The 26237-nt window shown below is 33.0% G+C and overlaps 1 protein-coding gene across 2 annotated transcripts; it reads right to left on the reverse strand.

Moving 5' to 3' along the window:
- Window positions 1-5054: 5054 nt before the first annotated feature.
- LOC107460822 (mitogen-activated protein kinase kinase kinase 1) lies at window positions 5055-10791 on the reverse strand. 2 transcript variants are annotated; one of them, XR_002366495.2, is made up of 10 exons: window positions 9630-10791; window positions 8606-8690; window positions 8312-8374; window positions 7548-7705; window positions 7140-7212; window positions 6957-7016; window positions 6360-6470; window positions 5750-5993; window positions 5516-5616; window positions 5055-5422 (listed from the first exon to the last, which is right to left on the reverse strand). XR_002366495.2 is itself a non-coding variant. In XM_016079232.3 (9 exons), exons 1-8 carry the CDS (start codon window positions 10619-10621, stop codon window positions 5784-5786), a joined length of 1752 nt encoding a protein of 583 aa, XP_015934718.1. In that variant the 5' UTR covers window positions 10622-10791; the 3' UTR covers window positions 5055-5616; window positions 5750-5783. The 2 variants fall into 2 exon arrangements, 1 of the variants encoding a protein (XP_015934718.1); XM_016079232.3 differs by having other exon boundaries at window positions 5055-5616.
- Between the last annotated feature and the right edge of the window lie 15446 nt (window positions 10792-26237).

Consider the following 26237-nt stretch of genomic DNA (forward strand, 5'->3'; position numbering starts at 1 on the left):
TCATAAAATGTTTGTAAAATGACTAGTACATAAACTTGTGGGAAAAAATGATACATATACAATAAAGTAATGTGATTCTAGTCATTTTACAAATATTTCATGATGAGTAAAAATCTTTTAAGAATAAAATTAAAAAAAAATAAATTTATTGAGAATCAAAGTAATGTGATTAAAAAATAATTGAATAACTATGCACAGTAAAAGATTGATATTAGTGAAGGATAAAATAAAAATTTATGTCTATATATTGTTTTTGTCTCCAACGTTTTCGTTCTATTTAAGTCCCTAACATTTTAAAATCGTCTCAATTTTATCCCGTTGTCAATTCCGTTAACAGATTCCTAACGGCAAGACAACATTGAGTCAATTTTGAAACGTTGGAGACTTAAATAAGACGATTCAAATGTTAGGGATAACTTTGAGACTTACTCCCAAACATTGAGGACAAAAACGATACTTTACTCTTAAAATTTTTTAAAGTAATAAAATGATATTAATAATTTGATTTTGATCCATTTAAAAAATAAAAATTGATATATTTTATTATTGTTTAGATCGACTTTAATTTAATTGTATCTAATGTATATTTTAAATTTTAAGTTAATAACCTTTTTACTTAGTTATACTAAACTTTTTTAAAACAGTTTTAAATAATAGGAGAGATAGAGGAGATGGTTGGAGAGATAAACAGTTTTAACAACTTTTTTAAAACAGTTTTAAATAATAGGAGAGATAGAGGAGATGGTTGGAGAGATAAACAGTTTTAACTTACTCATTTTAGATTGGTGGGTGTACTTTCTACGTATGAATTTCAATGATTTGAAACCCCATTGAAAAGGAACACATTATTGTTCTAAAAAATAACACATTTGAATTACTCAAGAAGAGTACATGAAAAATTTTAAAAATTGTTATATTACAAATTTTAAATTTAAATTATATATTGTCCAAATTTTGCTTATCAAATTTTTTAAATTTTTTATAATTTTTTATTCTTTTTTAGTACTAATTTAAATGTGTTGGTTTTTAGAAAAATAATAAGTTGATTTTAAATAGACAATTTCAAATTATGTGACTTAATTGTTACTTGTTTTTTAGAAGTTATTGTACGCCCACTAATGAGTTAAAATAGTTTATCTTTTCTATTATTTAAAATCGTCCATTTTAAATAGTTCAGTACAAACAAACATATGAAAGTTATTAATTTAAAATTTGAAATATAGATGAGATATAAATAAATTAAGGTTGATCTAAACATTAACAAATATATTTTTTTATTTTTTAAATCAATCAAAATCAAGTTATTAATACCATTTTATTATTATAAATAATTATATTTTTATACTTGAAATACTCATATCTCGTTTACCGTATAAACGAATTAATTATAAATAGAATAAATCTCTGTATCCAGGTCATAATTCTAACCAAGTATTTTAAATTCACGTGCGCACGTTCATTGCCGTCACTTCTTCTCTGATGCTGCATCTCTTCTTCTTTTCTTTTTTCGTTATCTTTTTCTTTCGTTATCGTCATTACTAACAACACCAATATTTTGCTAACATCTTTATTGGTTCTGATTATCTCTTGTACCATTATTAAATAATTTCGGTTCATTTCTTAGTTTATTTGAGGTTTATTTGGATCAAAAAATGAATTCGATATGATTTTGTTGATGATTGAGTTGTTTTACTGCTAGTTCAAATCTGAACTAATTTCGGTTCATTTGTGAACTAATTGAGGTTCATTTGATGCTATTGTTAAGTATTGACCAAATTTTTTATTCCTTGAGAAATTTCGGTTCTTTTCTTAGTTTAATTTATGTTCATTTGGTTTCGTCTCACTTGAATTTCTCCTCTTCATCTTCCGCTTCGTCTTCTTCTTTTTCATATTTTTTTTCTTCATCTTCTTATTTTATTTTCTCAAAATTCTTCTTGATTTACTCTTTTGAGAGGAATAAAACCAAGAAGAATGAACGCGAAGAAGAGGGAGGAAGAGAAACGCGTAAAAGTAGAAGAAGGAGGAGGAGAGAGAGAAATGCAGAAATGTTTACGTAGTTGGAGCGTGTATTCACGCTCTACTAATAAAATTGATTTTTGTTGGGTTTTGACCAATTTTATTGGACTTGGTTACCAAAAAAACTTTAATGTGTAACAGCTCTCTTTGTTTAAGATTTGTGTCTTATCTATACAAACTTATTTTGTTAAATACAAATTGGTAAATAAGTTACAAATTACTTATACCCATAAATAACATATTTAATTTATAGGTTTAGCTAACATATTCTCTTAAGACACATGATAAATTTATCATTAAATAAAATATTTAATTTATGAGTTTAGCTAAATAAACTTATCATTAGTAGAAGATTTTAAATTTTTTATTTAATAAATATAAAACAAATGTATTGAAAATCTAAATTTTTTGTATTTCTAATAATTTTTTTTTCAATTGTAATGTTAATTTATTATGCCCTTAAAACACATAATAGATAAATTTTTAATTAATTTTATTAAAAAAAACCCTAGTTGCGTTGGCTTGTTTTTATTTGACAAATCTTTGTGACAAACCGATAATGTGTTGGATCACGAGACAAGTTATTAAAAATTAGAATGAATTTCTATATACAAGCCATTTAACTAAACAAGTCTAACAACTCATTTACACTTGCGCTCTTGATGTGCGTTATTCTTCTCTTCATTCTTTTTCTTCTTTGTCACTCCTTTGTCTTCTTCTTCTTCTCTTTCTTTTTCGTTATCGTTGTTACCAACACCGCATTCTTCTCCTCGTTCTCTTCCTCCTTCCTTTACCTCCTTCTCCTCCATTATCTTCATCATCATGATCTTCATCGTTATAGTCATCGTTGTCTTCTTATACGTATCATTGTTATCGTTATCGTAGAAATTTTGTCATATTGATGATTTTGTCTGATCCAAAATGTTTGCTATAGAATTTTCTTAAGTTTCTTTTTGTTTTACTCTCTTAACAAAAATAACAACAACAAAAAATCAAATAAAGAAGAAGAAACACATAATGCTGCAAAATTACTTGAAAGATGATGAACCTACATTCATTCAACTAAAAGAAAGAAAGAAATAGGGAAAAAAAGAAAAAAATACAACATTAAAAAAAACATGTGTATTTGTAGCAAATTTCGATGTAAAACTAAGACATTTATGTGTATTATTAAGAATTTTCGGTGTATTTATACTGATAAGTTCTGCATAATGCAAAACTCTTCCTCTTCCTCTTCCTCCTCCTCATCTTCCGTTGCTTCTTCTTTTTTTTTTCATCATCATCTTTTTTTTTTCTTATTCATGTTTTCCTTCTTGTTTTACTCTCTTAACAAGAATAAAAACAAAAAAAATCAAACAAAGAAGAAGAAGCACATAATGCTGCAAAATTACTTAGAAGAAGATGAATCTACATTCATTCAACTAAAAGAAAAAAAAAAAGAAAAAATGATGTATTAAAGAAATTTTTTGTGTATTTGCAGCAAATTTCAGTATAAAATAAGATATTTATGTATATTGTTAAGAATTTTCGGTGTATTTGTACTGATAAATTTTGCATAATTCAAAATTCTCCTTCCTCTTCCTCTTTCTTATCTTCTGCTGCTTCTTTTTTTTCATCATCTTTTTTCTTATTCATATTTTTTTCTTGTTTTACTTTCTCAAATTTCTTGTTTTACTCTTTTAACAAGAATAAAAACAAAAAAATCAAACAAAAGAAGAAGAAACACATAATTCTGCAAAATTACTTGGAAGATGATGAACCTATATTCATTCAACTAAAAAAAACAAGGAAAAAAAAGAAAAAATACAGCATTAAAGAAAATATTTTTGTGTATTTGTAGCAAATTTCAGTATAAAACTAAGATATTTATGTATATTATTAAGAATTTTTTTATGTATTTGTACTGATAAGAAGAACAGTAGCAATAAAAAGAACGATGAAGAGGATAAAACACATGAAAAAGAAGGAATGCAAAGAAAAAGGAGGAGAAACGCAAATAAGAAAGAGGAGGAGGAAAGCGGAATATAAACGTTGGAAGAGGTACGGCATGATTTTATGCGTGCGTTATGTGAGTGGGTTTTGTTGGGTTATGATGAACTTGTATGGACTTGTTTGCCAAAAAGACTTGTATGTGCAGCGGGATGGTAAAAATTTATATTTGCTTAATTTTTCCATTTTAAAATTGTCCACTTCTATTAAATATAGGAGTATTCATGGATCGGATCATATGCGCAGATCTGCGGTAAATATCCGCATCCGATCCGAAAATTGCGGATCCGATCCGATCCGCAAATTGATCGGATCGGATCGCGGATATATGCTCTACATCCATGTATCCGATCCACAGATCCGCATAATAATAATTAAAAAATAAATATATATATGTTTGGTATTATATTTACTTGTTTGTATGTTTTAGTAATTATTATTCATATATTGTATTATTTTATTTGTTATTTAGAAAGAGTTTGATTAAAAATATTTTTGGAATAAATAAGTTTAAAAGTATGAAAGAAATCTTTTTATTGAATTTTTTTACATAGAAATATGATTAAAAAGAGAAGGTTTAATCATATGGATATATCCGATATCCGATCCGACACTAAAAAGGGCAGATATCATATCCGATCCGATGGAAATTGTGCGGATCGGATCATATCCGATCCGATCCGCGTACACTCCTAATTAAATAGGTGCTTAGTGTAATATCAATTTAATCAATGACCGTTCAATGTGATTTATCTTTTTTGGTAATTAGTTTTGAATGTCTACACCTAAAGTGGATTCAATATCGTTATTTATAAATTTCATATGAACAAATTTTAATAGCCAATCCACCGTCCATCTTTTAGTATTAAGTATAATAAATAAATTCAGAAATAGTAACGTGTTATTTTGTTTGTTCAATAAAAAGGTGTGATTTAGTCTAAATAGAAAATGGAATAAAATGAAACAATGTTTCACTAATCCTTGAAACAGATCATTGATAAGTGACAACAATAATCCAAGTCTTTTCTACACATCAAACAGTACCATCGTACTCAACAAAAGACCAAAATGGTGATTGAATTATTATTACACCCTCATTTTTTCATTTTACAATTTCTTCATTTTAGAAGAGTTTGATCCCAAAATTTTGGAAATTGGGATTGTTGGAAAATATTCCAAGATGGGAATAGAGGGAAAAATTACCACTTTGAGGATACAGATTTACACAATGGCATGTCAGTGATAAAAATATGTACAATTAGTGTGATCTCAGTTCCTACCACCATTGCTCCGAGGGGTAAGCTCAGCTGGCTAATGTGAAGTGAAGGCAAGGGTGACATTTATCAGCTCAACCTTGATACTACAGCATTGCTATAACATACAAGAACCACCTTGAGCACAATCCTCCAACAGGTCACTGTCAAGACCATAACTTGGTTATCTCGGGCAGCATATCCCTTATTGGACCCAAAGTGGTGCTTATAAAGATTATAGTTACAAGCAGGCTTACTCTGACACTCGTCCAGCAGCTGCCGCAGTATTGGACCCCAGTCCAACACCGGCCATTGGAGAACTGAGCACTGGAAATATCTTGTGTGCGATGAAGGACAGCTGTCATCAAGGGTAAAATATTCAAATTAAGAGAGAGAAGAAAAAAGTTTTTTAATGTAATTAAGCTGTAAAAATAAAACAGAGACACATACAGGAACTGCAAATATAGAGACTACGCAAGAATCATCTTTACCTCCATTGTGATTCACAGTTTGAAGATGACAAATTTAACCTTTTTTGCCTGGAAGATTAGGAAATGAGCCCGACGAGTGGGAAACTGGTCTTTGGATAAATGGATGGCTCAAGAGTTGGGCAGCAGTGGGACGGTGATCTGGATTAACTTGAAGGCACTGCAGGATAAAGTCTCGAGCATCCTTTGAAAGAGAATCAGGCATAGAAGGACGCTCACCTTTCCCAATTCTATATAATGCCTGCATCTGTTATCAGAAGAGATCAAGGTGTTGAGAGACTAATAAAAATAATAGCAAAAAATATGCAGTTATGCAACTAATCAGTTAATGGAAAATATTCATGTTATTATATATCTATAGCAATCAGCAATATCTCCCAACAAAATATAGAAGTCATTTACAACATAAGATCTGGAGCTCGGAATTTTGATCAATAGGCATAAGCCTGAACTGTTCAAACTAATAAGAGGCCAAAACAAACTTTATAGGAATAGATTGAATAGGAACTAAAATCAAAATTGAAAATATGAAAATTGCTTCAGACAAAAAAGAAGAGGCAAAGACTGATTATATTATAACTCTGTAATGAAAGGGAAATAATATGACACATACACTTTCAAACTCCGAATATGGAAGTTTGCCTGTTAACATTTCTAGTACAGTGCATCCCAAACTCCACATATCAGCTGGAAGCCCATAACCTTGGTTCTTTCCTTTCACAACCTGCGCATTTCAGCCTCATAATCAATAATCATGTCATCAAGAAACTATAAAGCTATAAATCAAGGTAGAAATTTTGGCAAGCTTAAGGTAGACTTTTAGTTTCAAATGCAAAGGGATTTTTCCTCTTCAAACATAAGACGAAAGCAAGAATTTAATACAACAATACACTCATCCAAAAGAAGATGACCCCATAGCTAAGATACCCAGAAAACTTCTTGGGAGTGTAAAATTATGCCTTTCCATACGGATAAGAGACTGTATTAACAAAAAATCTACTGCTCTTCCAACATGCATAGTTTCATTGCTTAAGCTTCTCAAATAAGAAAAGTAAGCATTCCTGTGAAATGCATGCAGCTCTCGGTAACTATATGATAAATATATTTCTTCTGCATTTGGTCCACTGCTGAAGAAAAGTGGAAATTCAACCTAGAGCTGTTCATCCAGCAATTAAGCTAACTAATTGAAGAATCAAGAGAGAGTTCAAACCTCAGGAGCCATCCACAATGGTGTCCCCCTGCATGATTTAATGTCATTCAATTTGGTTGCCTGAAATAATAAAGCAGTATAAGAAAATTAAAATGTTAAGCAACTGGACCAACTGAAATTGAAACATCAAAGAAACAAAATAACAGACTAAATAGTGAAGTATAAACTGACGAAGATTTTCACCTTTGCCAATCCAAAATCAGCAAGCTTTACAGATCCATTTGCATCCACCAATATATTTGCACATTTAATATCCCTTTAAATTGGGGAAAACATAATTAGATTATAGTTAGAGAGATTTTTCATGATAATTAACTAACTGAAATAGAAAGTACGAAAACAACACTCAAAGAGCATCATGAGCTAAACCCAAAGATGAAAATTTACTCAACAAAATTTCCAAAATTGAAAACCAAACATGAATTAGTTCATGCAATCAAGTTACAAAATGTTTCCCTGCCCTGTCCCAAATAAGAAGAACACAGCCTACTAACAAGAAGGAAAATGAGAAACCAATATTACAGAAATCATTTACAAAGAATACATTATGCAATTATGAGCGTGTACGTATGTAAAGAAATGTAAAGTCACCTGTGAAGCACATTTCGATCATGAAGATACTTCAAGCCATGCAGAATCTGTCTTGTGTAGGCAGAGACTTGGGAATCTCGAAGTGTATACCTGCGATAAAGGCTTGCAAGAGAACCTTTGGTTACAAGCTCAAGAAAGATATACAGCTTTGATTCATCCTGTATAACATCAAGCAAATGAAACAGTGGTTACATAACACAATTACAAGCCTTATGGAAACATATAGACAGGGGGAAGAGAGAAACACTTGAGAGCAAAAGTTGCGTATAGCTTAAAGAAGCTTTGTAAAAACCAGAATGAAATATTGAATAGAGTTATGCAGCTGAAAAAACCATGACAGGACCATGGCCATTCAGTTGTTTGTCATATTGCATTGAACTAAGGCTCTCAGGAATACACCATATTGGTAGTTGGACTAAGCATTCTCCAATTCACCGAATGCAGCAAAATTTAATCTCATTCCCAAAAAGAAAAAAGAAAAAATCTTAAACACCTGTGTTCTGAATTTTTAGTTTATGTTATTAGCTCTTGCAGTCTTACAGATCCCTTGCTATACAAACTTAGACTACATTTTATAGCCTATCATGACATCATGAACTGACTCTAATCACAAAACTCCACATATACTGATAACTTAAAAATCTTGAGATCCACAAGGACCTATTACATTGGTGTAATCTCTACTGGTAACTTTTAACATGGAATCAACAGTAGCAAAGGCCAAATAGAAGTAATAGTGAAAAGAGAGGACATGAATGAAGTACCGTTTCTGTGCCATAGTATTGAACTATGTTCTCATGTTCAAACTGACTCAAAAGTGCTATCTCCTGTGAAAAAAGACAAAGCAAAAAGTTTAAAACAATATATGTAGTACGAGAAAAATGAAGCATTTTATGTAGTAGGAGAGAAAAATGAAGCATTTTATACAATACCATGCAAAATAGCATAATATCTACAAGTTTTTTTTTTTTTTTTACACGCTACAAAAGAGTTAGCTAATGGAAAAAGTATAGTACGGGGGAAAAGACCATGAAGCAATAAATGAATAAACCTCTCACCTGCTCCAGTTGATAGATACTTTGCTTTCCCTGATTATCTTGATCAAGCAGTGAAACCTCTTTCACAGCAAAAAAGACTCCATCTCTGCAGTAATATACAGAAGAAAAAATTTATAAGTTAGTAATTATGACTAACATAACATAACACAGAGGCTCTATTTGGATTGATGGTATGTAAGGGGAATAAATGACCATTTGTACCCATGAAAGATGAAAATGCTGAAATATGTACCCACACTAGATCGAAACTAAACTTGTACCCATGCAAGATGCCCTCCATGTGACAAAAGTACCCTACGTGGCACTCCAAAACTCCACAGGGTACTTTTGTCACACGGCGGGCATCTTGCATGGGTACAAGTTTAGTTTCGATCTAGTGTGGTACATATGTCAGTGTTTTCATCTTTTATGGATACAAATGATCATTTATTCTATTAAGGGAGTTGACTAAGATGATGTTCAAAGACGTGGACTGGAGCCCATAGGAAGAGAGTTATTATTTCATTCAAACCATCAACTATAACCCCAAAAGAACCAGATTCCGTAAGCAACATAGAGGAAGAATGAAAGGAATATCCTATCGGGGTAATCATGTTTGCTTCGGAAGATATTCTCTTCAAGCACTTGAACCCGCTTGGATCACATCTAGACAAATAGAAGCAAATCGGCGGGCAATGTCACGAAATATCCGCCTCTTGTTGAATAGATTGGGGAATCTATTCTATATCAGTAACTAACCATTCCACCAAAATTTCGAGACCCTTTCCCCAAAAATTAACATCAATTATGGTAAATTTTCCCGTGTATAACATAGCCCCGTTGCATCATTAAATTTTTTTATTCTACAATTCTGTATCACTGCATCAATTTCAGTAGGTGGCCGCCAAATGAACTAGTTAGTTAGATTACTATGATGAAGTTCTAAAATACATTCTAGTATTCTACAATATCAAAAGTAAAACGGGAAGCGGAAGCGAAAGCAAAAGTGAAATGCAAACTGGACTTGGAAAAAAAAAACGCTTACCCAGAAATTCCTTCATAGACTGAGCCAAAGGAACCACGTCCAAGAAGCTCACCCTTTTGCCAATCGCCAGAGGTAATAATACACTTGATTCTTCCATTGGGAGATATATTGTTAGACCTTGGACCCGTGGTAGTGCTTGAAGTATCATCTTCCTCATTTGAAGTGCTAAAACCACACGACCCCGAAAGATCAGCAACAATCTCCGCAATCCTCGCCGCATTATCCACCCTTTCTTCCACCTCCTCTTCTCTCTTACCTCCTCCTTCCTCCACCACTACTACTTGCTTTTCTTCTTCTTCTTCGTCTTCTTTATCTGGTTCTATCTGTAGTAAGTGGCCGTTGTCTGAACCTTCTGGAGCAAAGTCCCTTAGAAGGTCCCAAGTGGAGCTTGTGTTGTCCACCACAGGCACCTTGGTCCCCGGTGGCGGCCTAAGCATCGGCGGACGAACACCTTTGATTCCTCCGCATACGCCACTGGAGCTCTCCGCGCAGCAACCACCGGTCTCATCAACCCTAACCCTAGCTCCACCTTCGAATTCCTCGGCCAATTCACCCACCGCAACGACGTCGCTCCGCCGCGGTGGCACTCGCTCTTCCCTCGGATTCAGCCTCGGGAGAATATCCGATGACGACCGGACCTTCATGGCTTCCCAGGCCGCCGCCGGTATGGCGAAGTCCTCCGGGCCGGAGAGCCCCAAGCTCCGGCAAATCCGGTCAAACTCGCCCTCGGTTCCCTCAATTCGGAAGCTAGTTCGGTCGTAGAAATCCATGGATCGGGTGTAAATGGAATCGCTTCTGCTTCCGCCACCGACGGAGGAAGAGGAATCATCGTGTGAGGAGGTGGTGGAGCCGTCGGCGTCGTAGTCAACGTACTTGACGGCATTGCGGCGCTCGAGCTTGGGCTTCCTTCGGAGCTTCTTTGAATCCATGGAATTGTTGTTGCTGCGTTGATTTCTATTACTGGAATTAAAAAATGGAGGTAGATGATGCATGAAGAAGCAGGTCAAAATCCATCTAAGAAAGAAGAAAGTGATATTTCTCAGGTGGGAATTGCGAGTGAAAGAGGGAAAAAGGGGTTGAAGAAGAGAGAAGATAAAAGGGGAAAAACGGGGAGAATTGAAGAGTGTGGAGGGAAGTGCGACTGGTAAACGGCGTTGAACTGGAAAGTGGAAAGTGGAAAGAGAGGAAACGCGGTGCCACCGTGGAATATCATGACTCACAAGAAAATATCTCAAATCATAAATGATAATTAGTTAATTACTATTAACTCTGTAGTTTAAATTATAGGTAATTAAATTTAATACCTTTTTACAATCAAATTTTTTTTAAACCAAGTCAAATTTATGTAAGTTTATTTTTTATTATTTTTTTATATTCTCTTTTTTTTTTCCTCTTCTTCTGTCTTCAATGTTATTATCATCATTTCTTTTTCTTTTTTTTTCTTCTCTTCTCTTTATTTACTTTTTCTATTTATGAATTGATTTTTATCTTTTTTTTTTATTTTTTATTATCATTATTTTAATTTTTGGTGACTTTATCATTATCTTAATTTGTTTAAAATTCAAAAGACAGTTAAAATATTACAAATGATATAACAATAACTAAATTTTTTATATATTAATTCAATATCAGCATAATAAATTCAGAAATAACAATATATGATTTAGTTAGAGATGACACATACATATTTGGTAAATGATATAAATTATTTTATTAAAATAATAATGTGATCTATATAATTAATAAAATTAATTTTAATTATATTGAATAAAATATATGGCTGTTACTCAATAAAAATAAATAGAATTAGTGGAATTTTAAATAATAAAGGTATCATTCTCCTCTTTCTTCAGACTAGGAAAATAAAGGTTGCGTTTTTTAAAAAGAAATCTGTGAAAAGAGAAATAAAATCTCTTGTAAACAATAGTTATTTCTCTTTATTACCCTAATTTTTAGCACCTCATGAATATACCAAAAGTTCAAGCGTTATTTTTTTAAAATCTTTTTATTCTATATTATTTTTATTTAATATTGAGTTTTCGCAAATACGAACCAAAACTTTCACCAAGAAAACGAAGAGTCGGTACTTTAAATCATTTAATCACAAAATTATATATATCCACATAGTATTATATACATAGACTTGTTCAAAGATCCTCAAATACAATTCCTACTCCTCTAAAAACTAAAACAATAAATGACGAGGGAAAAATAAAATCTGACAACTTAATTTGTAAACAGAATTTTCTATGCTCTTGTAGTTCCGCCCTAAAACTTCGCACATGTAGCTAAGAGGGATGGAGATATGAGGTAAGAACTGGAAATTATTAACAGGGTCGGGGTAGTTAGTTAAGTTCATTTTATTATGTTCTCAATAAATGACAACAGTCAACAAACTACAGTCCAACTCATCAATTAGAGAACATAGAATCTAATCACAAGCACACACAACCATAGAAAACACAATCACAAACAAATATGCATAAACAAGGATGATGTATGTCTAGTCCTATCGCAAGCCATGAGCTCATGTGTCGGTTGCCTACCCGCTCTCGACATTACCCGGGCACGAGTCCCAGATATGGCTTTCCAGATGCATATTATGTGCTTATAAGTCTAACGACTAAGCCGCATATAGTGTGACTTTCAATGTGCTTACATCTGGAAACCAGTTCTCAGTGTGTGGGCGTCCTCACTATACATTTGGCACTAAGGCCAAAACAAAAGTCGCATCTGCTCTCCTGTGGCAGACAGTCTTTTAAGCTTTATCTTTATCTTTGCCATCTGCTCTCCTGTGGCAGAGATCCCTTTAGTTATTACATTCTTTCATTCCTGTCCTCTACTCTCATGTGGCAGAGATTCTTTAGATTTCTTTAGTCTTTGCTCTCTGCTCTCCTGTGGCAGAGATCCCTTTAACTAATATATTATTTTCTTTTCTTTTCTTTTCTCGTCATTCTTTTAATTCCTTATTTTTAACATCAAAAACTATTTTCACACTCTTCCCTCATCTTTTCCTAAATATTTTATGAAGAGGGAATCATAAGATTCTTAACTTAGATTTGTCTTTCTAAAATTTTTAGAAAAACTTGTCTATTTATCACTCTCTGTTTTATTTTTCATAATACATACAATAATATTCTTATAAAATAATATCTTGATAAATAATAATTTGTAATAATAATTTACTCTAATATAAATGAGTAATTTTAAACAAATATTTAAAATAATATTTATAATATTCTTAAAACTTATTTTATTAAAACCTTATTTTTAAATTTTTATTAAATCTTTTTCTAAACCACAAATTCTTTAATATTTTATTTTTTACTTCAATATGTTATAAAATTATATTTAAACCTTTACTTTATTTCATATTTATATAAATAACCCTAAACTTTTATAAAATATCCATTTTACTCCTGAACTTTATTTATTATCCAAAATATCCAAAAAAACTTATATAATTATAATATTAAACTCAATCTTTTCATAAAATACAAGTATATTTTTTCAAAAATAATTCTTTTTGATTGATTCTTTTCTTCACCAAGAACTGAAATCCTCCTTATTTTCTTTTTAAAATATACATTTTAAATCTTAATCCGTTTTTGAGTTTTACGGTTACCATTTTTTTCACAACTTTTAATTTAATTCCTCGACCATTAAATCTCACCCATTTTATTCAAAACTAACACAATGACAGTCCCAAATCAATCTCATTATCACGGTTTGGACAGTACAAATATAACCAAATCACAAGTTTAATCACATATAATAATATATCCACAAAATTTAATATAAAGTCAACCAAACTCTATCAATAATTAATCACAACAATCATTCAGTTATCCAACTCAAATTTAATCAGTGAGAATTTATCAAAACTCTATCCTATACGAAATTAAAATACTCGAGACTATGTAGAAATTTTCTGATCGAGCTGTCAAAGAAAAAAGATGTCAAAAATCATTTGTGTCTCTTAGAATTCTAGTTGGTCGAATTCAAGGGATAAGAGAATTACGTTACCATCAATTTTTACCAAATAAAAATAACATAAAAATATAAAAAAAAATACAAATATTTTTATCAGATTAGATTTTTTTATTAGAGTTACAAATCTCAATAAATTAGAGCCGAAAACTCATGGTTTCCATGGAAACTCATTCGGCCTTTCTTTATTCTTTTTCCGAAGTTCATTCGGTGAATAATGAATAGAAAGAAAGATGACAGTGATAAATGAAGTTTTGGGGTGGTTAAGTTATTATAGGTGTCATTGATTCAAGAAGGAATGAAACATGTGTCATGATTGGTTATAATGTGATGGCAAGGAAGAGGGCATGTGTCCTTATTGTATATATATTTATACATGCATATAAAACCACATTTCAATTTTTTTATTTTGCTTTCATATTGGCTTCCAACCAAGAATGAATATATATATATATATATATATGGTTATAATGTGATGGCAAGGAAGAGGGCATGTGTCCTTATTGTATATATATTTATACATGCATATAAAATTTTAAAAAATTTAGGGTCTTACATCCTATTCTACTTATAAAAATTTTTGTTCTCAAAAATTGATACAAGATGAAAGAAATTTAAACTGAAGTTTCCTTTGAACATATTTAGGAAAGAAAGCAAAAAGTTTTTTGCATATATAGTTTTTAAATCCAAGATATTCTTATGGCTTAAAAATATAAAGAAAAAAATCTGACGCAAATGGAAAGATACAAGATAGGCTCAATGCATAAAGGTTACAAGGCAAGCTGGTATTAGAACGACGGGTATATCGTTTGCACACTGAACCCATGCCAACTTTAGAGTTTTAGCTGCCTAAACTTCAACATGACGTAACTTCACAATTTCCAATCATACCATATTAAACAGATTCTCTGAGAATTTTCAACCTCATCAAACACTCTGCAACTCACTAACAGGCACAAGTCTAACATCAACAAAACTCCTTCGCAAGAATCAAGTTCCTCAACATCCTATGACGTCGCACACTTATAAACTCCACCTTTCGCGTCCGCACAACGTAACCTAAAGAACTAACATATCGCTTGCTATATCTAACGATTACACGTGTCACCAAAACAAGGCTCAAGTCATTCAAAAGGATACAAGACCTCAGAGAAAGGACAAACAACAAGGACAATATTCACAAAAATTTCTACGTTTCTATTTGATGCATCAACAAGTCCAAAGTTACATCAGAGAATACATGAGCCAAGAAAAGGAGTTTAAACAGCACAAGACAGATATCAAAGGAATCGCATGTTACTCAAAAACAAGCTTGAGTTACCTAAAAGAATATCAAACTTAGGAAGAGAAGAACAAAATTTATGGACGAGGTTCACAGGAATTCAAGAGAATGTTTAAGAACACTATCAGGCAGGAAATAATTCAGAATGTAAGGTTCAAAACAAGAACTTCAAAAGAACCAAATTCAATCGGAATGAGATAAACATAAGATGTAAGACATGAAGCAAAAGAACCAAACCGCATCTTAGAAAAAGCATATATCTCAGGGAGTTTAAGTAAACGTATGCAGTTAAGATCAAATGGAAATAGCATATGAACACGGAACAAGATTGGGAAATAATTAGTTCACTTTCCAAGAAAGAAACCCCAAACAAAACTTCAAGATAAACCATAGAAGAATAATATACGTGACCGAGCAACCCGAGGTGCAACTTCTAACGCTCCCAAAATCCATAATTCGCATCATCTAGTAATTCTATTTCGTCTATGACAATTCATTAGTGTTTCTGTATCCTCAAATTATCAGTATTTGAGGATCTTTGAGTAAGTCTATGTATATAATGCTGCGTGGATATATATAATTTTGTAATTAAATGATTTAAAGTACCGACTCTTCATTTTTTTTTGTGAAAGTTTCGGTTCGTATTCGCGATGGTTCAATATTAAATAAAAATAGTATAGAATAAAAAAGTTTAGAGATAAGTAGCGCCTAAGCTTTTGGTACGCTTATGCGGTGCTAAAAATTAGGTTGTTACACGTGAAAAGTGAAGAGATAAAAAAAGACGGAAAAAACACCCAGAAACAGAAAATTATTAAGAGATTGCAAAATAACTTAGTTAAAATGTGGCATTTTTATAACTCACAAATCACAAGTCTCTATATCAGAATCAGATTTTGACATCAAAAAATAATCACAAGTTAAGAATAACATCTCAAAAAAGATCTAAGTATATTTTTTAATTATGCTCTTATCATATTCATACGATTATAAATTTTAATATTTTTTATTGGTATTAAAAATAGTTTCTGAATTAATTATAGAAACAAAAATTAACATATGATATCAAAGCAAAATTATGAGATTTATTATTATTCATAAATTAATTTTCCAAAATTTGCATAAATTAAATAAATATTGTTTGAATGTTCTAGTAGTATATTTTTCTTTTGATGCATCTAAAGTAGCTTTGTTAATCATTAAAGTAGTCAAATATGATAATATATATTAATATATTTTATATTTATTGTTATAAGACATTTAAGTATCTCATCTAAAGATTATTGATTAATTGTTCTTATATTAAATTGGCAAAATTCTTGGTATGTATGTATAGTATTAGAAATATTTAAATATTTAAAAATATTAAATATTTTTAGTTAGTGCATATATAATAAATAAATTAAATTAATTTAGTTAGTATTATTGTGTTGTTGTATATTAATGACTCTTAAAGAAATTCGATCAAAATTGATAACTGATTCAGATTCGTATTCTAATTCTGATGTTAGAAAAATCTGATACTGCAGGAGATTTTTTTCACGTTTATATGATATTTTTTTTTGGATTTTGGGCTAAGTCTAATAACCCAAACCTGACTCTAAGAACCACCCAATATCCACTCTCTAAACTAATGTTGCGTTAGTGTTGTTCCTTGGCCGCCGTTGTTGTGAATAATCTCTATTGCCATGAATTAAGCTATCTTGTTGTTGTGGATGGCGTCCTCTACGCGGCTCGGTGAGCTCCTCTATTCAGCGAACTCCGACAAAGCCAATGACGATGACCAAGGTGAGCTTCGATGCGCAATATGCTCCGACGAGGCCAGTGAAAAAGACGACGGACAACTCCTCTGTGCAGCTAGAGCTAGTTCCGGCAAGGTAAGCGACGATGACGACAAGCAGCTCCTCAGCGCAACGATCATTGACGGGGCCAACAACGGAGACGACAAGGTGGGCTTTTCAAGGTCGTTCTAAGGCGTCTGATTTGGTCTCCTCCATGAACAGACTTTATCGTGCCTCTGTATAGGAGGGAGGACAGGAATTCCTACTAAGAAGGGTTGCATTGTTGACGCGTCCCTTCTGCTTGAAATCAAGTTAAGTGCGTTTTCTTTTAACATTGTCTTTTTTCACTTCAAAATTCGTTGCATTGAATACTCTGTTTTTCCTCAAGATTGTGTTATCAAACTTTCTTTTCGTATTATATTACGAATTACTGTAGGTGGTTGAAGGCTCCAATTTGGGTATAGAGTTCCCGCTTCTGCTGCTTTAGCCAGTGCGTGTGCTAGGAGGTTGCCTTCCCTGAGAGTCCACGTTAGACCCTTTTCAGGTAAAGCTTCTAAAAGTATCTGGATATCTTGAATTATTGCCCATGCTCTGCCAATAGAACTTTTGGATTTGATAGTTTGCACCAATTTCTGATTATCTGATTCAATTAATGTCCTTCCCAATTGTAAATTATTTACGATGATTAGGGCTTGTCTTATTGCCATGGCTTCAGCTATAATACTTGAGTTAGCTTGAATTTTACCGGTGAATCCTAATAAGACCTTCCCTTCTTTGTCTTTACCCGATTCCTTCTTGAAGGTAGCGTCCACATTTGCTTTTAGCTAATCATTCGGAGGAGGTCTCCAACGGGCCAGGTTAGCATTTCTTCTTATTTCTCCAATCCTAGTCTCTACTCTTTTTTCTGCAACACTCCAATAAGTGTATTCCAATAGTTTATCTTTTTTAATTGTCCAGCTAGGATTAATCTTTTTCTGTTGAAACAATTTGTCATTCCTAAATTTCCATATCTTTCATAGTAAGAATCCTATTCTACTAATTCTTTTTCCCTGGTCTTCTCTGCCTTCAGCTCTAATTTTCTTGATATTGTCCATCAGCCAATTTTCTAATGATGAGACTATTTCTGTTGTTGGAATGCATTGGCATTCTGCACCAAACCAAACAGCCCTTACCCACTCACAGAGTAAGAGGGCATGCTCTATTGATCCATTTTCGTTTAAGTAAATTTGGCATAAAGGACTGTCTAGAATCCTTTTTTTGCATAGAATAGTATACACTGGCAAAATATTTTGGCTGGCCTTCCATAAATGCATCTTAATTTTTAGCGGAACCTCCATTCTCCAAATTTCTCTCCATAAATCCCTCTTATCTGTACTGGTAGATGGATTCCGTTTATATCTGGTTAGATAATCCTCTTTCGCAGCATAATAGCCTGTTCTAATTGAATAAATTCTATCTTCTTTTCGTGGCCAATATAGACAGTCTTTCTTATTCACTACACTGATTGGAGTTCTGATGATGGCTTCACTTGTTTGTTGTGGAAACATGTTGAAAATTTTGCTCTTATTCCATCCCATACCCTCTTCAATAAGCTCTTTAACTTTGGATGCACCTTGACTTTCTCCCTCCAATGGTCGGTTAGCTCCCTCAATCCAAGTGTCCCTCCAAATACTTATTTGCGATTCATCCCCTACACTCCATTTACCTTTTCTCTTAAGAAGTTCTCGTCCATGCACTAAACTCTTCCAAACCCATGATGACCCCTTTTTTATTCTAGCCTCCCAAAAATTGCTATATGAAAAATAGATTGCCTTTAGAATCTGAACCCAAATAGAGTTCGGGTTCTTCAAGGCTCTCCAAGCTTGTTTTGCCAGATACGCAGTGTTTTGAAATTCTAAATCTTTAAACCCCAAACTACCATCTCGTTTACTTATTGTGACTGATTTCCAATTCTTCCAATGTATACCTCATTCTTTTCTTGCTGAATCCCCCCAAAATCTAGCTACCTTAGAATTAATTTTTCTCCAAAAGACTCTTGGGAACTTGATGATATTCATAGCATAAGCAGGCACTGCTTGAACTACTGCTTTAATGAGTGTTTCCTTGCCTGCCTGGTTAAGGAGTTTCTCTTTCCAACCCTCCAACTTATTCATAATCTTATCTTCAATCCATGCTAGAGCTTTGTATAGAGATCTCCCCCATATCGCAGGTAGGCCAAGGTATTGTCCAGGTGATTCCCACGCCGGCATCCCTAGTATTTCTTCAATATTAACGCTCTTTTGAATGGATACTTGATTACCAAAGGTGATACCTGATTTATTGAGATTTATTCGTTGACCCGAAGCCTCTGTGTATTCATTAAGAATTGTAACGATTTGAAAAACTTCTTCCTCGCTTGCCTCCGAAAAGATGATGCAATCATCTGCAAACAGTAGGTGAGTGATATTTGGGGCTGTAGGGACAATCTTGAACCTGGAAATTCTTTCCTCTGTTCTTGCTTCATCCATAAGGATAGTAAACACTTCTGCTGCTAAGATAAAAAGGTAAGGCGAGAGCGGGTCACCATGCCAAAGACCTCATTGAGGCTTTATCTTCCTTGACAGCTTTCCGTTAATTTTAAACCTATAGTTCGCTCCTCTAACACATTCCATTACTAACTTTACCCATCTTGCTTGGAATCCAAAAGCCAAAAGAACTTTTTCCAAAAAATCCCACTCTAGCCTATCATATGCTTTATTCATGTCAAGTTTGATTGCCAAGCTATTCGACCCTCCCTTTCCTTTCCTATTTAGGCTATGGTAAACTTCTTGAACAATAACAACGTTATCCTGAATGAGCCTTCCTCCCACAAACGCGCTCTATGTTGGCGAGACAATAGCTTCCAACCACTTCTTCAGTCTTAGCACAATTATTCTTGAGATTATTTTATAGATGAAATTGCAGCAGCTAATTGGCCTAAGCTCATTTAAACTTTCTGGATTCCTTATTTTCAGGATAAGAACCACTGTGGTCTCGTTTATCTCTTTTGGTATATGTCCGCTACTAAAAAAAGCTCTTACTACTACACAAACTTTCTTATTAATTACCTTCCAATGCTTCTGGTAGAATAGTCCATTCAATCCATCAGGTCCTAGAGCTTTAAGGCTATCCATACTGAACATTGCCTTTCTTACCTCTTCATCCGTAATGTCCATGAGCAGTTCTTTGTTAATCTCCTCTGTTACTCGTTGTAAAATCTTATTAATTATGCTTTCAAATCCATGTCTAGTTGAATAAGCAAATAGTTTTTGAAAATGTTCTTCAATATGCTCCATAATCTCGTTTGTGTTATTTAACCATTGACCAGAGGCATTCTTCAGCCTTTCTATTATGTTTCTTTGTCTTCTGTGAATAGTGGTGGCATGGAAGAAAGATGTAATTTTGTCCTCCCATCTCAGCCATTTTAATCTAGACCATTGTCCCCAAAACTTCTCCTCTTGTTTCCATAATGTTGCTATGTTCTCCTTCAGAAGTTGCATCCTTCTTTGGTTCTCCTCTGTGAAGTCCAAACCCTGTAGTCTTTTCAATTCCTCTTTCATTCTCTGGATCTCTCTATCGGCTCTTTTAAAGGTAACTTTACTTCACTTCTTTAATTCCTCCTTGCAATTGTTGATCTTTTTGCTGATTTTGCCCCATTCATCGCCATTTTGCTCTTCCTTACACCAACCCCTCTTGACCACATTAAAATAATCTTCGTGGTCAGCCCAATAGGCTTCAAACTTGAAGTGTTTTTCTACCCTGTGAATCAGAATCACATCCAAAATAAGAGGACAATGATCTGAACTAACAACTGGCATTAACGATAATGATGCATTTTGATACATAGACATCCATTTTCAGTTCGCTAATGCCCTATCTATTTTTTCTCTTGTCACAAATCCATTCTTTGGATTGCTGAACTAGGTAAATTTTTCTCCCTTTAGATCTAGGTCCATTAAAGAGTTAGAGTCCACAAACTTTCTGAATTCTCGTATTTGGTTCTGTGGTTTTGGGTGTAGTCCAACTTTTTCTTCCTGACTTAAAATGTCATTTAAGTCTCCGATAAAGAGCTGAGGGACTCCTTCATTGTTGTTTCCAGCTATAATGCCCTTCCATTGATCTTTTCTCTTGTTATAATTCGGGTTTTCATGCACAAAACTACCTATCCATGAGTTTCTATTTTTATCCTCAATTCGAGCTTTAATATAATTGTCACACCAAAAATAAACATCAACTTTATATATTTCATTCCAAAAGAGACATAGCCCTCCGGACAAACCGTAGGGTTCTATACAAAAAGTATTTTCAAAATGTAACCTTTTTTTCAGCCTAGTAATAGTTTTTTCCTTAGCTCTAGTCTCTATAAAAAATACTATGGCGGGCTTAATCTATTTACACAGACTATGTAACTCCGAAACTGTCGCAGAGACTGCCACTCCACGATAATTCCAACTAATAATACTCATGGCTGAGTTGGGGGCATGATAAGGCCCGCCTCCTCAGCCATTGAGTATTTCAAAATATGACTACTCCCCTGTAACTGCTGATAGCTAGTCGCTGTTCATTCTTCATTTAAGTACTTCTTCTTTTTTGACACATTCTGAGAGTGCAGCATTGTTTCTTCTTTTTCACATAAATCTTCCATTTACAAGTGATCTTCATTTCTTCTTCTCTTCAGCCTTAGATGATTTTGCATTCTCTGAGCCAACTCCATTTCGTAATCTTTTGCTATCGTGATCGCCTTGTCACTGTTTATAGTTTAATTTTCATCGTCATCCACCAGCTCCACAAAATAAGTATCACCATCCAGTGTCTTATAAATATGTTTGTTACTTTGTAGCATCTCGTTATTTTCTTCCTTATGTCCCCAGCAGATTTTTGTGTCTTTGCTTATAATGTTTTGATGGGCTGTAAAATTAATATGGGCCTCTAAACTCCTCCCCATAATTTCTGCAGATTTATTGCTCAAATGATCTTTCAAAAATTTTTCAACAGAACTGTTTCCTTCCTTTTCAACTAGCCTATCATTTTTTTTATGATTCTCCACATTGGGCTTTAGTGGAGATTCAGCCCAATCCTCCTTCGATTCAGCTCTAATAGGTGTTCTACTTGGCCCACCCCATTCTCTTCCCTTCCTATTTATCTTTCTTTGTTCCTCTAAAATCCTAGTAATCATTTTTAATTTCCTACCCGCTTTGTCATTATTTCCTTCTCTCTCTATATCTATGTTCGGCGAAGATTTCAGGGATATTTTGTACCTGTTCTTCTGCTCTCTGACTGTCTCCATCTACTACTTTTAGAGCCTTCTTTTTAGCAGAACTTTTCATGAACCTTCCTTTTTTCTATTCACTTCCAGCTTTGCTTTCTTCTGCTCCCTATGGTAAGCCATCCTCGCTTTTCAATTCGTGAGCTTCATGCGCTGCTTCCATCTCATTCAGTCATGTAGAGCTTGTTCCTTTGCTACCTCTTTTCTCCCTCGGTTTCAGCTGTCTAGCCTGCGCCACCCCTAGACCCATTGAGTATTTTGGCTCTCTTGGATTCTAACAAGCCATTGCTGTTAGATTCTTGCACTCCTTCTTGTTGTGACCTATGATCCCACAGTTCAGGCAGTAACAGTCTTGTAATCTTTCATATTTGAATTCAATCTATAGATTTGGTAAGTTATTTCTGTCCATCCAGAACCCAGTAGGGAGAGGTTTGGATACATCAATTGCCACTTTAACCCTGAGAAAGGTCCTCTCTAATACCTCTTCCACCCTGGGATCTTCCACTTCTGCTACAATTCCCATTCTGTTACCAATGTCTCTTGCTGTGTCTGCATTAATATACTCCTGCGGGAGTCTGTGGATTTGAACCCATAACTCCAAGTAATCATGTGCTACTTCATGCACAGATATCCCTTGGGACCATATTTGAAGATTGAAAATTTGTCTCCTTATGCTCCAAGTTCCTCCATTTAGTATTTGTAGCCCTTTTTTCATATCTTTGATGCTGACTAAAATCTTATTTCTTTCGACTGCAGAAATTGATATGCCTTCTAGATTACCCCATATTCCAAGCAATGTGTTTTTGATGGTCTTGAATGGGAGCTCTTTGTTCGAGATAATCTTTCCAACCAAGTTAATACAATTAGCCTTGAATTTGTGTTGCTCTCTGTTCTCTAGTGTGATGGTTTTACCCTCTATTGTTTTTTTTCGAAAATTGACATCTTGTATTGTAGAAGAGAGTAACTATTCTGTTTGAAGTAAACTGTAATGAGTTAGTTGGGACAATAGTTTGAAGCGAGTGGAGTAGTGGTTGCTTCAGTTTATGAAAATTTGTTAATATTAGATGGGACAATGATAATAGATAAGTAGAATTTTTTATGACAATGTGAAGGATTTATGTGATTATGCTGCGGTGGATAGAAAAAACCTTAAGTTCTTAGTGTACACTCCTACCTAGAGAGAAGAGTTCTCCTAGAAAAAAAAATCGTTTATATGTTATTTAAATTCAATTATTATTCTAGTCTTTCGTTTGCTTAGCCTACTATGGAAATAGCTTCTTTGATAGCCCTTTTAAGTTAAGGCGGGAAGAAAGGAGAATATTGATATATTTTAAATATTTTATTTAAATGTAGATGATATATTATTTAATTGTTCAAAACATTAACGTGCGAATTTATATTATATTTGCAGATATCATGAATTTGTTTGGCTCAAGCAATGACATTGTCAAGTTTAATGGACTTAATTCTACTTATTATCCGAGCAAATTCAATTTTAATTAGATATTATTGACTTAAATTTGGCATTAGATATGAATCAGAAGTCAACACAAATTACTAAGACTAGTTCTAAAGAGTATAAGTCTCTTTATGATATTTGACAATGGTCAATCAGATTGAGTTTGAACTTAATGATAATAATAATGGCTGAAAATATTAAACCATTCATGTTTAAAATAGACATGGCCAAGAATTTTATGGCTAAAGTTAAAGAATATTTTTAATCGGAGACAACTCACATGTCCATTGTGAGCAATTTTATGATAGAAATTGACATTTAAAAAATTTGAATGGTCACAATTCATTCATAATTATGTGACTAAAATGTCTAATCTGGCAACAAAATTAAAATCTATAGATATGAATGTGAGTAATTTTTTTAATTTATCATGAATTCATTTCTTGCCTGAATTTGGTCAATTTCAAGTGAATCACAATACTTTTAAAAAAATAAAATTTTTTAAAAATTAAGACATGTTAATTCAAGAGAAAGAAAGATTAAAGAAAATAAAAAATTACTTTTTTCATCTCACAATTCAAACTAAATCGTAGCGGTAAGGATTAAGGTTATACATAGATAAGATCGAATTAGATATAGCCAAAATTTTAATCCGATCTGCACTAAATTCATCGGATTGGATACAATATCTATATTTTTTATGTTTAAATTCGATCTGATCCGCATATTTGTGGATCGGATATTGGATATATCTGCATATTTGCAAAATAAAAAATGTTTTAGAAAACTCATTTCAAATAAATTTATAGCATACAAAATTTAAAAACATTATATTAAAAAATTACACGAAATATAAATATAAAATAAAAAAATATTCTATCACTCAAAATTAAGTTGATATCTTATTAAAAATTATTTTAAAAAATAAATTTCATAAAAAGTACATTGTTTATTATCAATTTTTTTAAAAACCAAGTCAACTTTATATAAGTACATTTTTTATAATTTTTTTTATGTTCTCTTCTTCTTTTTTCTCTCCCTCCATCTTCATTATCATGATCATAATCTATTTTTCTTCTTTTTTCTTCTCTTCTTCTTTTTCGTTTTTTCTATTTGTCATTTGGTTTTTACCTTTTTTTCTCATTTTTTTATTATCATCATCTTAATTTAATATCACACAGTTAGTTTAAGAATAATAAAAATACATCATTTAATTATAAATAACGTAAAATTCTTGGTAAATAACACAATAAATTTTTAAAGTACTAGAGTTCTTTTATATGAAAATAAAAAAGAATAATAATAAAATAACAAAAAATATCTATAGACAAAAAAAATTTATTAAAAAATTTATGTCCTTCTTGCCAAATTTCGTGTCCAACGTCATTTTTCATAAAAAGCAAATGTAAAAAAAAATCTGTCTTGAAAATATTATGTCTAATATCCAAACAATTTTTAGACATTTATTATCTATATTTTTGTGTCTATTCTATAAAAACAAACCCAATCTAATAAATATCTACCATTATGATTCAATTAATTCAATTCAAGTAAGGAAGATGACTATTTTATTATTTTAATGTAAAATAATACTTTTTGCAAAGCATCTGGGATGAAGATTAATGTGGATAAGTCTAAAAACTTTGCTCTAAGAATGTCTCTGCAACAAGGAAAGAGGTTTTTACTGGGATATCCTCTATCAGATTTGTCCAGGACTTGGGCAAGTATTTTGGAGTTACCCTTAGCCATTCTAGGGTGACTCGTTCAGTTTTTAATGGTATCCTGGATAAGATTCGGAGTAGGTTAGCAAGCTGGAAAGGGAGTTTACTCAATCGGGCTGGTAGACTCTGCTTGGTTAATTCTGTTGCCGCCGCTATTCCCACGTACCAGATGCAGGTCTCTATTTTTCCCAAAGGAATCATTAGTAAATTGGAGTCTATGATGAGGAATTTTCTTTGGAAAGGACAAGTTGATGGAAGAGGATTGAATCTTGTTAGTTGGAAGGTACTGGTTACTCCAAAAAAATATGGAGGTCTGGGGATTAGAGATCCTTATTGTGTAAATATTACTCTTCTTGGGAAGCTAGTTTGGACTTTTTTCCAGCAGCCAAACAAGCTATGGGTCCAATTGTTGGATGCCAAGTACCGATCATCTCTATATGACTGTTTTAGTTATCCTAAAAACAAGGACTCTCCCATTTGGAGGTGTCTTTGCAAGGCTTGGAAAGTGTTGAAGGATGGATTTGTTTGGTGTATTGGAGATTTGAACCAGAATTTTTGGTTTTCTAGCTGGAGGAGAGAAGGACGATTATCTAATGAGATGGATTATGTTCACATTTCTGATTCGAATCTTCGGATACAGGATATTTGGTCGGTTGATAGGTGGCATTTGGATACTCTTTATTCTCCTTTATCTCAAAATCTGAAAGGTAATATTCTCTCTTACAATCCAGATGAACAAGCAGGTCCGGAAGTGGGTTGGTATTGGAGTGGGTCTGCTGCCAAAGTCTATAACTCACACAATGGTTACTTGTGGTTGTGTAAGCAACTATTTGATTGGGAGGAGCGGGAGAATTGGTTTTGGTTTTGGCGTCAGCTTGTTCCGGAAAAGCATAAGTTTTTGGCTTGGTTGTGTCTTAAGGAGGCTCTTCCTACTGCAAGTTTTCACTTTAGAAGAGGGATGTCGTCATCGGATAGGTGTTCAAGATGTCTTTCTAGCCAGGAATCGGTTTTACATTGTATTCGGGATTGTCCAAAAGCTCAACTTGTCTGGCATAGGTTGGATATTTCTTGTCATCCTTTGGATTTGAAGAACT

The sequence above is a fragment of the Arachis duranensis genome, chromosome 8 (assembly GCF_000817695.3).
Source record: "Arachis duranensis cultivar V14167 chromosome 8, aradu.V14167.gnm2.J7QH, whole genome shotgun sequence".
NCBI classification, from domain to species: domain Eukaryota; kingdom Viridiplantae; phylum Streptophyta; class Magnoliopsida; order Fabales; family Fabaceae; genus Arachis; species Arachis duranensis.

What these genes read in the sequence shown, in the direction of transcription:
- LOC107460822 (XM_016079232.3), bottom strand. Translation starts at nt 10,621, where the DNA reads ATGCATCATCTACCTCCATTTTTTAATTCCAGTAATAGAAATCAACGC. An exon ending in AATACTATGGCACAGAAACG is followed by an intron (nt 7,706 to 8,311) that starts GTACTTCATTCA and finishes GATGTTATACAG; the next exon opens with GATGAATCAAAGCTGTATAT. An exon ending in GATCGAAATGTGCTTCACAG is followed by an intron (nt 7,213 to 7,547) that starts GTGACTTTACAT and finishes CCCAATTTAAAG; the next exon opens with GGATATTAAATGTGCAAATA.